Source organism: Petaurus breviceps, unplaced genomic scaffold, assembly GCF_028583685.1.
Source record: "Petaurus breviceps papuanus isolate PSGF00001 unplaced genomic scaffold, PetGlider_PUasm1.0 225, whole genome shotgun sequence".
NCBI lineage: Eukaryota > Metazoa > Chordata > Mammalia > Diprotodontia > Petauridae > Petaurus > Petaurus breviceps.
Window position 1 is genome coordinate 21,945,675 of NW_027185889.1, and position 15,566 is coordinate 21,961,240.

At 43.9% G+C, this 15,566-nt stretch overlaps 1 protein-coding gene across 1 annotated transcript in view; it reads left to right on the forward strand.

The window, feature by feature from the left end:
• ANO4 (anoctamin 4) overlaps positions 1-15,566 on the forward strand; it is a 211,318-nt gene that overhangs the window by 94,159 nt on the left and 101,593 nt on the right. The window contains exon 6 of the mRNA XM_069095226.1: positions 3,050-3,181. Within this exon, the coding sequence (XP_068951327.1) occupies positions 3,050-3,181 (132 nt within the window). The remainder of the gene's footprint in view (positions 1-3,049; positions 3,182-15,566) is intronic.

Consider the following 15,566-nt stretch of genomic DNA (forward strand, 5'->3'; position numbering starts at 1 on the left):
CTGAGGTGAACAGGGTTACATGACTTGCCCAGGGTCATAACACATAAGCAATATCTCTCTTTTTGTTGTTTGATCATTTCAGTCACATCTGACTCTGTGACCCCATTTGGGGTTTTCTTGGCAAAGATACTGGAGGGGTTTGCCATTTCCTTCTGTGGCTCATTTTACAGATGAGGAAACTGAGGCAAACAGGGTTAAGTGACTTGCCCAGGGTCACACAACTAGTAAATGTCTGAGTTTAGATTTGAACTCCAATCTTCCCGACTCCAGGCCTGGTGCTCTGGCCCCAGCTAGAGCTGCCTCTCAGTTAGGATGCTCTCAGGATTTCTGGCTGCCACATCCTACTTTTGACTTATATTGAGAAAAATTAATCTACCAAATTTGCTGCTTTTTTTCATGAATGCTCTCATCAGGTGACATGCCAGGATCACTGCTGCACAAAGCCTGGCACATAGTAGGTACTCAAAAAGCACTTGTCAGTTGATTGCTTGATTTTATCTTAGTCCTCAGTCTGCACATCTGTAACAAAAGGACATTGGGCTGGGTTACCTATAAACCCCCCATCTCTGTGATTTTAGAGGGCTAGTGATAGAAGAGAGGCTAGGGCCAAGGGACAGACCCAGGTCAGTGATGAGGTTGGGATTGGAGCTGGTGTTGGCCAGGCCAGGCTAGAGAGCAGGTGTGGATGTGAGAACAGGGCAGCGTCTGAGGTGAGTTCTTCACCGCTGGGTTGGTTTTTTACATTGCTGTGTGACTAAATATCATGTCCATTAGGGTGCCCCAACTGTACTGACTATGTACCAAATATGTGAAAAATACTAAGACAAGCTCTGGGAATAAAGCCAATATACTCTGCACTTATTTAATTCCATTTTCTCCTTCATATGGTTTTGCCTTCTGTGGTCCCCTCACTCTTCTACTTTCCTCAGCTAATCTTCGCAAAAGAAATTATCTTTTAATCTCTAGAGAAGAAGGAAGGGTCCAAAAGCCATTCTACTACTGACTGATTCAAGTCTACATGACTCCAATTCCTAATCAAGCCAACCCATACTTATCAGTTGACCATGGTGTGCAAAGCACTTTTCTGGGTGCTGGGATGCCAAAACAGAAATGATAGTCTTTGCTCTTGAGAAGCTTGCATTCTTTTGAGCAGTAGACTGCAGTAGAAGAAGCCATGCTGGGTAGTAGATAAAGCTGCGGTCGTGGGGTCAGGAACAGCTAAGTTCAAAGCCTACTTGCTTCAGAAGCTGTCTGGCCATGTGACGCTGAGCAAGTCATCTGATCTCTGGGCCTCAGTTTCCTCACCTGTAAAATAAGGAGGTTGAACTCATTGGCCTCTGAGAAGCTTGGTAACCCTAGCCATGGTCCAATGATACTTTCCTTCTTTGGGCCTCAGTTTCCTCCTTTGTAAGATGATGACGTTGGACTAGATTGTCTCAGATGCCCCTTCCTGCTCTCTGATCATAAGTTTATATCTTTATCTCACTTAGCATTGTGGTTGTCACCTTCCAAGCACTTAATAAATACTCTGACTATTGACTGACTCCCGCTTTCTGTTAGATGGGAATAACACCTATCCTTACCTTCCTCACATTAGGACTATTTGATCAAATATGAGAAAAGAGACTTGGAAAAGGAAAAGCACAGGGCAGATGTTAGGAGTCACTATCCATAGCATTAAAGTGTCTTGTCAGTTATTCTAATGGCTTTTGAACAGACATAACTTAGAATCGTGGCACTTTAAAGTTTGACTTTGTCCTCATCGGGTTATGGGCTAGAGGAGCAAAGGAAAAGCAAAAAGGCAGATGCTCCCAGTGGGAAACAAAGCATCCTTGGGAGCTCGGCCTTGGTATGTGCTGATCCTTGGTCCTCTCTGGGAGGTCCCTTTGCTTTAGTGTGCACAGCCCAGGGCACATCCTCCCAAGTGACCCACAGTCCTCGGCTAGAAGTTCATTTGGGGGACACGTTTATTTTCCCTGAATGAAGAGCATCAGTAAATACATTTTCCAGACAAAGATGTCCAAGCTGATAACATACCCTGACTCCTTGAGATCTGCAGTCTCAGCTCAAAAAGAGGGCCATTAAAATCAATGCCCCAGCTCCATCTGTTAATGGACCACTTGGGGCACATAAGTCAGTGTGGGTAGTAGATCGTAATGAAGGAATTTATTTGCTTCACATGATTTGCCATGGCATTCTGCTGCCCACAACATTCTACCATCATGACTTTCTGCTGCCATGACATTGTGCTGCCAAGACATTCTACCACAATAATATTCCATTGCCACAGCATTCCACTGCTGTGACATTTCTACCACCATAACATCCTACCACTATGGGATTCTACCACCATGACATTCCCCTGCTATTACATTTTACCACCATAATGCTCCATTGCCACAACATCTTATGGCAGCAATATTCCATTGACATGACATTCTGCCACCATGGCATTCTACCATTATTACACTGCCTCAACATTCCATTGCCATGACATTGTACTGCCATGACATTCTGTTGCTGGTCACAACATTCCATTCCATTGCCATGATATTCTATGGCCATGACATTCCATGTCGTGATGCTGCATTCTGTTCCACTACCACAATGTTCTATTGCCATGACCTTCCATGGCCAGGATAGCCTGTTGCTATAGCATTCTATTTCAAATGCCACACCAGTTATTTTGTGGTCATTTTCCTTCTTGTGGTATGTCACTAATTTCCCATGCTGAATTTTCATCAGAGATGTCCACAGAATGGAAATGTAGGGAGATTCCAAGCATAAAATAAGATTGTTTTAGGCTGTGTGCCATGAAAGGCCGGAGGTACTCTGTAAGAGGAATCCTAACTTGCCTATTAGAAGGACTGGCATTCAGAGCGGGTCAGAGGCTGCTGTGTGTCTCTCTCCACCTTGGGTCGTCATTGGGGAATGGAGGTGGGGTGTCTGCATTTCAGATAGAGTTTGACTGAGCTTCTGACTCCACTAAGGAATCCCAGGGCCATGCTGATGGACTTTCCTGTCTGATCTTGCCTCCCATGTACCACAGGATCGATAAACAAATAAGCAGGTTTCGAGGATGGTTACCTAGAAAGCCTATGAGACTGGACAAGGAGACACTGCCAGACCTGGAGGAAAATGACTGCTACACTGCCCCTTTCAGTCAGCAAAGGATCCATCAGTGAGTGTTTCTGGGTAAAAGCATCTCCACCAGCATGGACAAAGCCTCCCTCCCGAGAGCCTGGTGGGGTGGGAGAAGGGGTGCCCATTTTTTTTATTAAAAACCTTTTTTTTCACATTGGCCTGCTCTCTTCCTTGTGCAGGCTGGAAGTACAGCTGCCAGTCCTGAGCCTAGTGACTGGTCTGGAAGCCTTGAGCTGCCCTCTCTCTGACCAGGCCTGTTCACCCCTTCTTAGTCAGCATGATGGCCTCCTGCTCCCAGAGGCTCACCATATTGGTGTGGGGCTTAGTATAGATGCCCAATAAGCTGCACCTCCCGCTGCTTAGAACTCAAGCTCAAATGACCCTCCAGCCTCAGCTGCCTCCTCCTCAGTTATCAGGGACCACACCTGGGAAGCAGGCGTTCAATTAGCTAGGATTACTGACCATTGAATCCTTCATTTTCCTGTATTCAGAGAGAAGGATGCTAGCAGAATCCTGAGGCTATGGTCCTGTCAGTAGAGCATGCTCTGAAGTCAGAGGACTTGGGTTCAAATTCTACTTGGGGCAAGTCACTGAAACTGGAAAATATCGGTTTCTTCCAAAGTAAAATCAGGCAATTTGACCAACGGCATTTGAAGCCTCCTCTCAGTCTAGATCTGTGCTCCTCAAGGGATTGTCCTCTCTGAGTCCTGGGTCCTTTCTTGCCCAGGTGACTTGGGCAAGTCATTGCCCTCTCTGGGCCTCAGTGTCCTCATCTGTAAAATGAGGGAGCTGGTTAAATGCTTATTTTAGGGAATCCGTGAACTTGTTTTCTTAATACTTTAGAAACTGTCATCAGTGCCACAGGTTCCCTTTGAGGTCCTATATGTCATCTTGCACATTTGAACAATGAGAAGGGGTCTCTAGGTTTCAGCAGACACCGCAAGGGGAGCCACAACACAAAACAAGCCAAGAATCCCTCATTTAGAACTATTCTTCTTTCTGAGCCTTAGTTTCCTCATCTAAGAGGCTGGCTTCAGTGTCCTCCAAGGTCTTTTCCAGCTCCAGATGTAGGATCCTAAGTTGCTTCCTCTCTCTAGGCCACCATTTCTTCCTCGGTAAAAATAAGACAATTAGTGTAGACAGCCTCTGAGATCCTATATGGGTCCAGGTCTGTGATTCTGAACTGATTATTCCCCCTTGGCCTCACTTTCCCTCTCTGTAAAATGAGGGGTCCCACAGCTCTCCTGCTAAGATCCTACAGTGCAGTGACCAGACCAGTTCCTCCATCAGTCTGCTGTTCGAGTCCTTCTGCTATCTGGCTCCCCTCTGCCTCCTAACCCTCTTATACACAGACTGCCTCCCTTCAGTGATGGCCCCACAAGCTTTCCCTAGAACTCAGTGCTTCCTCCTCTCTCTTGCCTCTCACACCAGCTGCTCCCCATGCCTGGAATGCTCTTGCTCCTCAGTTTCAGAACCTTTCAGGCTTTCAGAACCTTTGTCTTCCTTCAAGGCTGAGTTCAGGAGTCTCTGGTGATTCCCACTACGTGAAACTTTCCCTGAGCCCCTAGAAGTTAGTGGTTTCTCCCCTCTTGAATTATCTTGGATATTTGTTAGTTCTCTCCCTCCCTACCCCAGTAGAAAGCAGACTCCTTGAAGGAAGGAAATCTTGATATCTCCTGGGTGTGACACAGTACTTGCCACACAGTTGATACCTAATAAATATTTGTTGAATTGATGGTGTCTACCATGAGTAAAGCCTGTGCTGCTTACTGGGTGAGAAACAGTTTAGGTAACAGAGAATAGGGATAAACAGAACATGGCCAGAGAGAATCTGTCAGCCTGAGCCTGAGCAAAATGTGGCCACTGCTGGGATGTTGTGAGATAAAGCAGTGGTCCTTGGACAGGGCAGACAGAGCTCTGCACTTGGACCCGGATTCACATCCTGTCTCAGACTTCACCTCCCTTGGCTCAGTTCCCTCATCTATAAAATGAAGGGGTTTGACCTGCTGGCTCAGAGGTGCTTTCTGAGCTCTAAATCTATGGTCCTATAACTGAGCCTCACAAGAATGGGAGAAAGGACAAACTCTGAAGCTTCTGAGTTAAGGGAGGGTGGGGAGCATGAATGGAAAGCCTGCCAGAGAACATAGCAACCAGGGGAAAATCTCTGCTCCATATCTGGACTAAGTCAAGGGAGCCCTATGTGCACTCTTGGGCACAGCCTCCCTCTTCCCTGACACCCTTGATACTTTTGCTCCAGGGGTAGAGATGGTACCAGGAACAGTGGTTGACTGGAGGAGCCAGTAGACTGCAAGTGACAGATGATCCAGTCCCTTCCCTACTTTGGGATGAATAATTCAGGATCAGAGGAACCAAGAAGCTGTTCACATTGACTTCATGGGGAATATTTGGGGAATACAAAGTCAGACTCTGGGGAAGATAGCCCAGGGATACATGGGGAACAGAAATCAGAGGACAGACAGTGTGTGTCACAATGTGAGATGCTCATGAGACTTGGATGGAAGGAAAGGCAAAGCTACTATGGACTGGGAGGGAAATGACTCTTTGAATATTCAAATGGGTCACTGAAAAAGCTCTAACAAACACAAAGCAGAATCCTAGCCCCAGTCAGGCGGAAGCAGAATGTACCCAGGAATTCTGATAACATAGGCAAGTAAATTAAAGTGTGTGTACATATGTATATACATACACACATGCGTGCACATATATATGTATATGTATATATAGAAAGAAAAGAAACAGGGAAGGAAGGAAGGAAGGAAGGGAGGGAGGGAGGGAGGGAGGGAGGAAAAGAAAAAAAGGCAAATGCTCCTTCCTTTCTTCCTTAAGGCAACCCAGAACACTACCCCCTTGGTAGAAAGACAAAGGTACCCTAGCTTGAAACCATGACTGCCATAGCTGAGAAGTAGAACAAGGGCTAAAGGACCGTACATGATGTCAGCAGCACCCGTTACATTTGGTGTCCTGGGCCAATGTACTTGTTACTTCAGCTTAGTTAAGTCTCCAGGAGCTGATAGTGGGAGTCAAGGAAGTCTTAATTTTTAACTTCAAGATCAGGGACTGGGAGAATATTTCTAAAGGAAAAAAAAGAGCCAGCAAGAACACTGACATTTTTATCACTCTTCATTTAAAGTCTGGTCATGTCTCAGTTGCTAATCTTGATATTTCTGAGACTAGTAATAATGGTTGCTATTAAATCTTGTTGATTCTGATTAACATGCAGATTGCTGCCTGGTGTCTCACTTGAATCGCATGTGTTCTGAAGCTCTATTGTACTACCCAGGAAATGTAGCTGATAAGTGGGTGGGGAGGATGCTCCCCCCTCCCCACTTCTTTTGTTGGGGTCATTGTTTCAGACTCTTTCTCCATCAATAGCAATTGATATTATCTACAGCATCCCTGGGACTCTCTCCCCTAAATCTGCTAAGTTTTGTGTGACTTCCTGTAAATATAGAAACTGTCTCTGAAAATGTGTGATGGTCACAGGGTCATAGCTTTGGAGCTAGGAGGAACCCTAGGGGTTATTTTCCTGAGTCTAGTCTTCCTATGAGGCCTCTGAGTGAAAGAAGAGGCAGTGTGGTTTAGGCCATGAGGAAGACAGAGGCCTGAGTTCTCAGAGATTAATTAGATTTCATTAGCCATTTCACCTTCACTTCCCACAACTAAATCCTCTTGGTCCTATCTCTGAAAAATTCTTTCTTCTGTCCTTTCCCCTCTCTTTCCACTGCCTTCATCCTGACATAAACCTCCATTCTTACCCATCTGAACTATAGGCACTGGTCTTTTGGCTTTTTGATACATCCTTCATGACACTAGCATTCTTGTGCATGGATCTGATCATCTTATTCCTCTGCTCCAAAGCCTTAAATGGCTCCCTTTTGCCAACCAAATAAACCCCCCAAAATTAGCCTATTATTTAAGGCCCTCCATAACCTAGAGCCTCCCTTGAATACCTTTGAAGGTGACTTTGATCAAATCACCCAAACTCTTTGGGCTTCATCTCACCTACAAAAAGCAGGAACTGGACAAGACTTTGGGGTTTTACCCTTTTCAGTTCAGGATTGGCAGGTATCTCACCTGTGCCAGAGAGAATAGAGTAAGACAAAGCACAGAGTCCGTTTCTTCTGTAAAATGGGGATAATAGCACCTTCCTTCCAGGGTTGTGGTGAGGACAGAATGAGACAATACATGCAAAGTATTGTATCAATGCTAGTTATTAATGTTATATGATGGGGAAAGAAGGAAGAAAGTAAGTAATAGTGAAATACCTACTATGTTCCAGGCACTCGCTAAGTACTTTACAAACCTTACCCATCTCATCTCATTTGATCTTTACCACCACCTGGGAGGTGGGGGGAAGGGGAGATGCTATTATTCTTACTGAAGCAGACAGAAGTTAAGCTACTTAGGGAATTGTTTTAAAATAAAACTGTAAGTTGTAATTTTTCCATGAATAGTGTGTTAAGGGGATCATATTCTTTTTTTCTTATTAGATAATAGGGAAAGTCACCAAGGGTGTAACCTCCCTGGGTCTGTGCTTCCTGATAGAACTTAGGCAAAATTTCATAGGATCCTAGAGATATCTATAGATCCTAGAGATAGATCCTAGGCTTTGGAGGCCATCTAATCTAATCCATCCATTGTATATGTGGAGAAACTGAGACCCAGGGATGATAGCTAGTGCAGCAAAGGAGCCCAGAGGTCATCCAATCCAACCTGTTCCCCATTTTATTGATGAGGAAACAGAGACCCAAGAAGAAGAAACTTGCCAAAGGTTACACAGGTAATATGCTGTCCAAGGTACTATTGGAACAAAGGCCCTCTCAGTCCAGAGCACTTTTAGAGACTAATTGGACTGTTAAATGAAATAACAGCAGCAGGACAGTTATCTGTCCACTTTGTGACTTTCCTCATCATGGTTCTGATATATTAGGTATAAGAAACTGAATGGGAATTTGGGGGTAGTTTTGCAGAAGCTGCAGATGACCCAGAAAAAGTTTAGAAACTCAGAAATGTGTCAGATATATGTATAGTATTGTATAATATCAACCCAAAGTTTACAGTAAGATTATGTAAACACCCCCTGAAAGAAAAGGGGAAAAAAATTCAGTCTTCTTCTCTGGTACAAAGGGAGGGTAAAAAAATTGTATATGGATTTTCCAGATCACAGGAGCATCTCACCCTTAACCCCCGTGAGGTGCAAGGGATAACTGTAGTTACTTCCTAAAGAACTTAGCACGGTGCTTGCTCGTTGTTGGTGCAAGATAAATGTTTATTCCCTTGCCCTTTAAATGGAAAGAGAAGGTAGATACAAGTGATATTTCAGCAGTAAGATCAGTAGCAATTGACAACTGACTAGAAATTAGGGTGAAGGAAAGGGAGGATTCCTTTCTGAGTGGTGACTGAGTGGTCAAGTCAGGCTGATGGAGAAGATGCCATTGTCAGAAATAAGGGATTTCAAAGGAAGAAAATTTGTAAGAATGACTTGAGTTCTAGACATGTTGATTTTGAACTGCTTAGTGGGACATACACGTCCCTCTGTCCAGTCAGAGATTGGAAATAATAGGCCAGGGGTGGGGAATCTGCAACCTCAAAGCCACATGTGGCCCTTTAGGTTCTAAAGTGTGGTCCTTGGAATGAATCCAAATTTCACAGAACAAATTCCCTTAATAAAAGGGCTTGGTCTGTAAAACTTGAACTCAGTCAAAAGGCTGCACCCAAAGGACTCAAGGTCACAGGTTCCCCCCCCCTGTATTAGACCGAAGCTGAGGGGAAAGGGGGGAAGAGGTTGGTGCTAAAGATGCAGATTTGAGAATCACCTGCCTAGAGACAATTGTTTGGTGTCACTGAAGCCAGAGGAGCAGAGATTGTCAGGAAAGATGAGGCTGACCTACTGAAGAACAAGAATGAGAAAACCAGAGGAAAACTCAATGGATTTGGCTACTGAGAAAGTCATTGATGGCCTTCAATTAATTGAACTTTGTGTGTGTGTGTGTGTGTGTGTGTGCATGTGTGTGTATGGTACCAGAAGGGAAAAAGAGGCAGCAATATATGCTATTTCATCAGTGTGGAGATATCCTGGCAAGAAAACTCCCTATTAATGCAAATCGACTCCAGCCCTGCAACTTAGCATCTTAGAGACCCTCCTGATGGTGCCCATGGTCACATAGCCAATCAATGTGCCAGTAGTGGGACTCTAACTCAAGTCCTGTTAACCTCAAGAACATGTCCCTATCCGCTTTGCCATGTTGCCTGGAAGCTGATTGAGTTTGTTGGACTAAAAGGTTCCTCCCAGATGAAGTTGGTTGGCTGGTATCAGGCCAGGGTCACATACTGTGTGTCACAGAAGATATTTGAACTCAGGTCTTCCTGGTTCTGAGGCTAACTCCGTAATCCCTATGCTGTTCTGCTTCTTGTACTGTTTATGAGGTTAATATAGAGGCATTGGAAATATGCCATCAGTGGTAAGTACTGCTTTATAAGTATCATTAAAAATACTTTGCCTGAGTTGTCAGTAGAGTCTGGTAGGCCTGCATTCAAAGTGGATAAAATTGGGATGAAAATGATGGCAGTAATGACATCAGTAGCCCTTAACACATGGTCATGGATTTAGGCTAAACACATCTTTTTAGAAATTAAGCTTCTGTCAGAACTGGTGACAAGGACTGGTCCGTTTTAAGAATCCATTTATTTTCCATTTGCCTTTCTCGTTCTTCACTGTTTTTCTGATTATATATGACTGCCCTTCATATTTGAAATGTCATTGGAAGTGATACTGCGGACAGTGATTACTTAGAGCACATCCCGTGATGGGTGCTTTTTCTTCAGATGGGCAAAGGGAAGCAGATGTCAGAGTGGTGTGTGACCCACGAGACATTACATCAGTGCTGAAGGCAGACAGATCTCTTGTGCCTCTCACATCTGCAAAGCTGCAGCTTTCGTATTATCAGCCTCTTGCCTTTCCGTCGCACCATCTTTTTCTTTCTTTCCTTTCTTTTGATGGAAAACAGTCAAAAAGGCAAAGCAAAGAGTTTGGGAACCTTTTTTTCAAGATTGGCAGATCCCTAATGGAAATGTCAGAAACAAGAATGCTATGGGTGTGTACTGCAAGTGTTCTCCTATCAGAGGCCTTGTTTTCTCTTCCTCCGTGGAGGTCCTGCTATACTTCCTTGCCATCATGTGGAGGGGGCCTTAGGCTGCCAAAGTATATGTCAGCATTTCGCAGGCTCAAGCAGGTCTTCCCAAGCCAGATGACTTGGCGTATAAGCCCATTCATTCAGAAAGGATCATAGATTCAGAGTTAAAAGGGACATCAGAGGCCATTTAGTCCGGTCATTTTACTAATGAGTAATCCACAGCCTCAGGAGGTTCAGTAGGTATTAGTAATAGACTCTGTGTCCTGATCCCTTGAGTCCCAACCAAATTAGCCAAGCTCAGAGATGCTGTTACCCTTGGGATGATTCCATCACAGGTGATGAACTATTTTGTCTATAGAATCTAATCAGGTGTGGAAAAATAGCAATCTGCACCAATGAATGGAGAACTCACTTAGATGAACTCAGATCTTTTAGAATTAAAGTAATTATGTCAAATATTTTATACACAAGGACATAAACACACTTCATTCATTGCACCTGCAATGTCCTGGATGCTCATATCTCTGGCTACCAGTGCAGCTTGTGACCATGCCAAGTCTTCACATCTTCTGTAGCTTTGGGCTAGGTTGTTGCTGAAAATGCTCCTTGTAAAACCCACCCCATCTACTAGAAATCTTTCATGGGTACAAGTACAGCACCCAAGTCATTGACCTGTTAAGCCTCATGTTCATTGAATGAGGAGTCTACTTTCTTTTCTGCTTGGAGTTGAGTCCACCAAGCAATGGTGCATTTATATAGCACCTACTGTGTGTGGGATTTCCCAAGTACTAGGGATAAGATAGGGTTAGGAACTAGACCTGGGATTTCATTGATATGGGGGACTTCCAGGTGAGGAAACTCCCTCAAAAATTCATGTTGATACTTTTTCTGCAACTTACAGACTTAGTTACCTATTTTTGTTTTTTTTTTTCCTTTTTGGAGGGCAATTGGGGTTAAGTGACTTGCCCAAGGTCACATGGCTAATTTTTGTGTTAAGTGTCTGAGGCCGAATTTGAACTCAAGTCCTCCTGACTCCAGGGCCAGTGCTCTAATTCACCTCACCACCTAGCCACCCCCTTATTTTTTTTATTTTTTTTGCTTTTAAACTTAGAGTTATCTAACAACAGCACTAACAGTAGTAATAACAACATCTAACATTCACAAAGCACTTACAAGTTTGCAAGATGCTGTGCATATGTTATCTCATGTGATCCGCACCTGTGAGGCAAGTGCTATTATCATCCCAGTTTTACAGATGAGGAAACTGAGACAAACAAAGGTCAAATAACTTGCCCTAGGTCACACAGATAATCAGTACCTGAGGAAGGGTTCCAGCACAGGTCTCCCATTTCAGTTCTCTATCCTCTTTGCCACCTAGATACCTACGCCACTGAAGAGTAAGGGCACTTGTTGGAATATTTGAAATCCTGGGCAATTTCCCAAATGTGATCTCGTCTGGGCACTGAGGATCACGTGCAAGACTGAACCCAGGTCTTCCTATCTCTGATGAGAGCTTTCTATCTATTACGTGCACCATATTGCTTCTCATCTGTATTAAGAAGTTCTTGTTCAGTCATTTCAGTCATGTTTAACTCTTTGTGACTCTATTTGGGGTTTTCTTAGCAAAAAGTAGTTTGCCATTTCCTTCTCCAACTCATTTTACAGATAGGGAAACTGAGGCAAACAGGGATAAGTGACTTGCCCAGGGTCACACAGCTATTAAAAGTGTCTGAGACCAGACTTTGATTCAGATTTTCTTGACTCTGGAACTGGCACTCTATCCACTGTATCACTTAGGTACCCCTTATATTAAGATAGAGTCAGACACGAGGCAGCTAGGTGGCACAGTGAATAGAGCACTGACCCTGGAGTCAGGAGGACCTGAGTTCAAATCCAGCCTCAGACACTTAGCACTTACTAGTTGTGTGACCTTGGGCAAGTCAATTAACCCCAATTGCCCTCCAAAAAAGCAAAAAAAAAGGGATGGGTCTGTGGGAAAACATAATGAACTCGAGACATGTTGAGTTTGAGATGCCTATGGGACATTCAGTTTGAAACATCCAAGTTAACAAATAGAGATAAAGAGCCTCAGGTGCAAGGCTAAGGCTGAATATGTAGATTTGGGATGTGTCTGCTTGAAGGTAATAATGAGTGAGAGAATGAAAAAAGAACCAGAGAGGAAGCAGGATAAACCTTGGGATGTCACATTATATGGAGCACTGCTTGAAGGCTGGACTGGCTAAGTAGACTGGGGAGGAATGGTCATTCAGGCAGGAGGGAGGAGAACCAAGAGAGCCCAGTGTGACAGAAATGCAGAAAGGGCAGAGTATCCTCCAAGATCAGAGGGAAGGGCATTCAGCAGAGTCTTGTGCTGAGGAGAGGCTGAGAAGGAGGAGGCTTGAGAAGAGAGGGTTCAGCTGAGTGAGGAGCTCAAGAGCCAGACTGCAAAGGTCTGAGAACAAAGAGGTGAGGAAGGGATTGCGTTGAGCATGGACCTCTTTTCCCAGGAGCTTAACTGAGACAGAGGAGTGATACAGCATGGCAGCTTGAGGGAATGGTGGAGTGGAAAGAGGGGGTTTTTCCAGAATGAGGGGAACTTGGGTATAGGGAGAAAGGAAGGAGCTGGGAGATAGAAGCGATGATTGATGGACCAATCAGATGAGAAACATAATGGGGCCTGGGGTGGGGGGAGATCAGAGGGCAGGTAGAGAGGTTGGCTTTGGCAAGAATGACTGCTTCTTCATCAGAGACTGGAGTTAAGCGGAAGAAAAGGAATGATGACAAGAGATTTAGACATATAAGGAAGGGAAGGTGAGGAGCTCACCATAAATGGTCTCTCTGGTCTTAATGAAACCGTCAACTGAGAGGGGACGGGGCAGTTGTGGGTGCTTTGAGGAGAGAAGAAAAGATTTGGATAGCTCTGTGGGGCATAGGATAGATCTCAATTAAAGAGGAGTAAAAGGGCTGGCTTCTTCTGACGGAACAATTCCTGATCTTATTTGATGACAGGGTTTTCTCACTGAGTGTTCCCATCACCAATAAGAGCACAGGTCCAGGAAAATTACACACACACACACACACACACACACACACACACATGTATATGTGTGTTTGCGCATATATATATGATAAACATGCACATACAATATGAGAATTTGTATATGTACATGGATGAACTATGTGTGCTCTATATAGATGTATATGTAAATATGTCTATATATACACACACACACAATATATAGAAATAAATCTATCTATGGAAAAGTAGATCTTAATTCTAATTGAAGCTAAGGGTACATGAATGTGTGTGTGTGTCCATCCTATACATTTTATATGTTTACATGTTTAAATGTTTTCTGTAGGGATAACTTTTCCTAATAGCTCCAGTTCTGAATTTTATACATGCTTGCCACATTGCTACACATTTCACTGGTATAGGAAACTCCCAAGTGAGGAGACTTCCTACCCATGTGCTTTTCCACCTTCTCTGCAACATGTATGCTTAGAGAGTTTCCTAGAGTGCTGAGAGGTTAAGTGACTTGCCCAGGGTCACACAGCCAGTGTGTGTCAAAAGCACAATTAGAATCCAAGTGTTTCAGGTTCTAAGGTGAGTTTTCTATCTATTGCACCATGCTGCTTCTCCATCTCCCTTTCTTTCCTCCTTCTTCCCCCTTCCTCCCCTTCCCTGTTCTTGACTCTGATACTTTAGTGGATCCCTGATCTCAAAGTGTGAACTCCCTCCTCTAGTTGGCTCACTATCCAGGCAGAGACCTACCAAATCTTATCCATGTCCTCCCATAAATTTGTCACTTCAGACCCTCCCAACATGTTGGGGGTCTTCCTTGTACTCTCTGCACATTGTGTAATTACCAGTGGAAGGTACAGGCTGTCCAGCAGATATGCTTTGTTCTTGCTTTGTGGACAGCCCTTTATTTTTTTCCAGTTGGACATTTCTCCAAAGATATCCTCCTTCAAACCATTTCTAAATAATTCCTTTTCTGTAGCGGCTTGCAGTCTGCTCACGCCCACCATCATCCTCTCTGTTGCCCTTTGGGGAACCCTCAATTTGAATTCTTCAGAGAACCTGGTATTCTGTGAATAGCATCTATCCACCATCACCAGAAGATTACCGACACTAAAAAGACAAGTCTTTGTTCAAGATAGAAGCGTGGGACTTAAAATTTCCAAAAGCCAATCCAGCCTTTTTCTCCAACCTAATTATAAATCCTCCATCAAAATCCTTCTCAATTGCCTCATTGTGCTTATCAGTCTATGGACCTCTGACAGGCACCACAGATGGACCAAAACCTGAGCCCAGAATTAAATAGGCAGAAGAAATCAAGCCAGGTCACATTTGGGAAATTGCCCAGAGTTCCATTGATCCCGAGCTGCTCACTGCCGAAACAACTTGTCTTTTTCAACCATGTGCTTGGCATATAGTGCCTAATAAATGCTTTTTCGTTCATATGTCCATTCACTGGTATTGGGCTTTAAGGCTACAAATGGTGGAATCACCAGGACCTCAGAAGAACCAAAATGGCAGGAGACCCCAAAGAATTGCCAAACCTCATGCCAACCATCAGTGGGAACAGTAATGGTATGAGGGTGAAGGGGAGTGGTAGTAATAATTCATATTTCCATAACTCCCTTTAAAGTTTGCAAAGCATTTTACATACGTTGCCTCATTTTGTCTTCTTGACAACCATGTGAATGAGGTGCTGTTATTATTCCCATTTTATAGATGAGAAAACTGAAAATCAGTAAAGTTGAGTGACTTGTCAATAGTCAAACAGGTAGTAAGTAAGAGTGGCAGTGTGGAATGGCAGAAAGAGCCATGGATTTGGAATCAGGAAATTAGTGTTTAAATCCTACCTCCTTCACTTACTGCTTTGTGCCTTTGAGCAAGCCATTAACCTCCATGGGCCTCAGTTTCTTCACCTGTAAAATGAGAGGAGTAGACAAAAACATATGTTCTTAGCGGTTTTGCATCATGGAACACTTTGGCAGTCCAGTGAAGCCTATGGACCCTTCTCCAGATAATGTTAAATGCGTAAAATAAGAGACATTGGATTAGAAAGGAAACCATTTTATTTGGAATGCTCTAAGTCTGTGATGCTACAATTCTATCCAATGCAGGCTTGGAACCCAGATATTCCTGACTCTATGCTGCCTTTGTCTAGCAAATCACCAAGGGAAAAGTAGAGTCAATGACATTAGCTCAGGCACGTATAGACAGGAAAAAAAAGAGAGCCCACCTTTAGTCAGGAA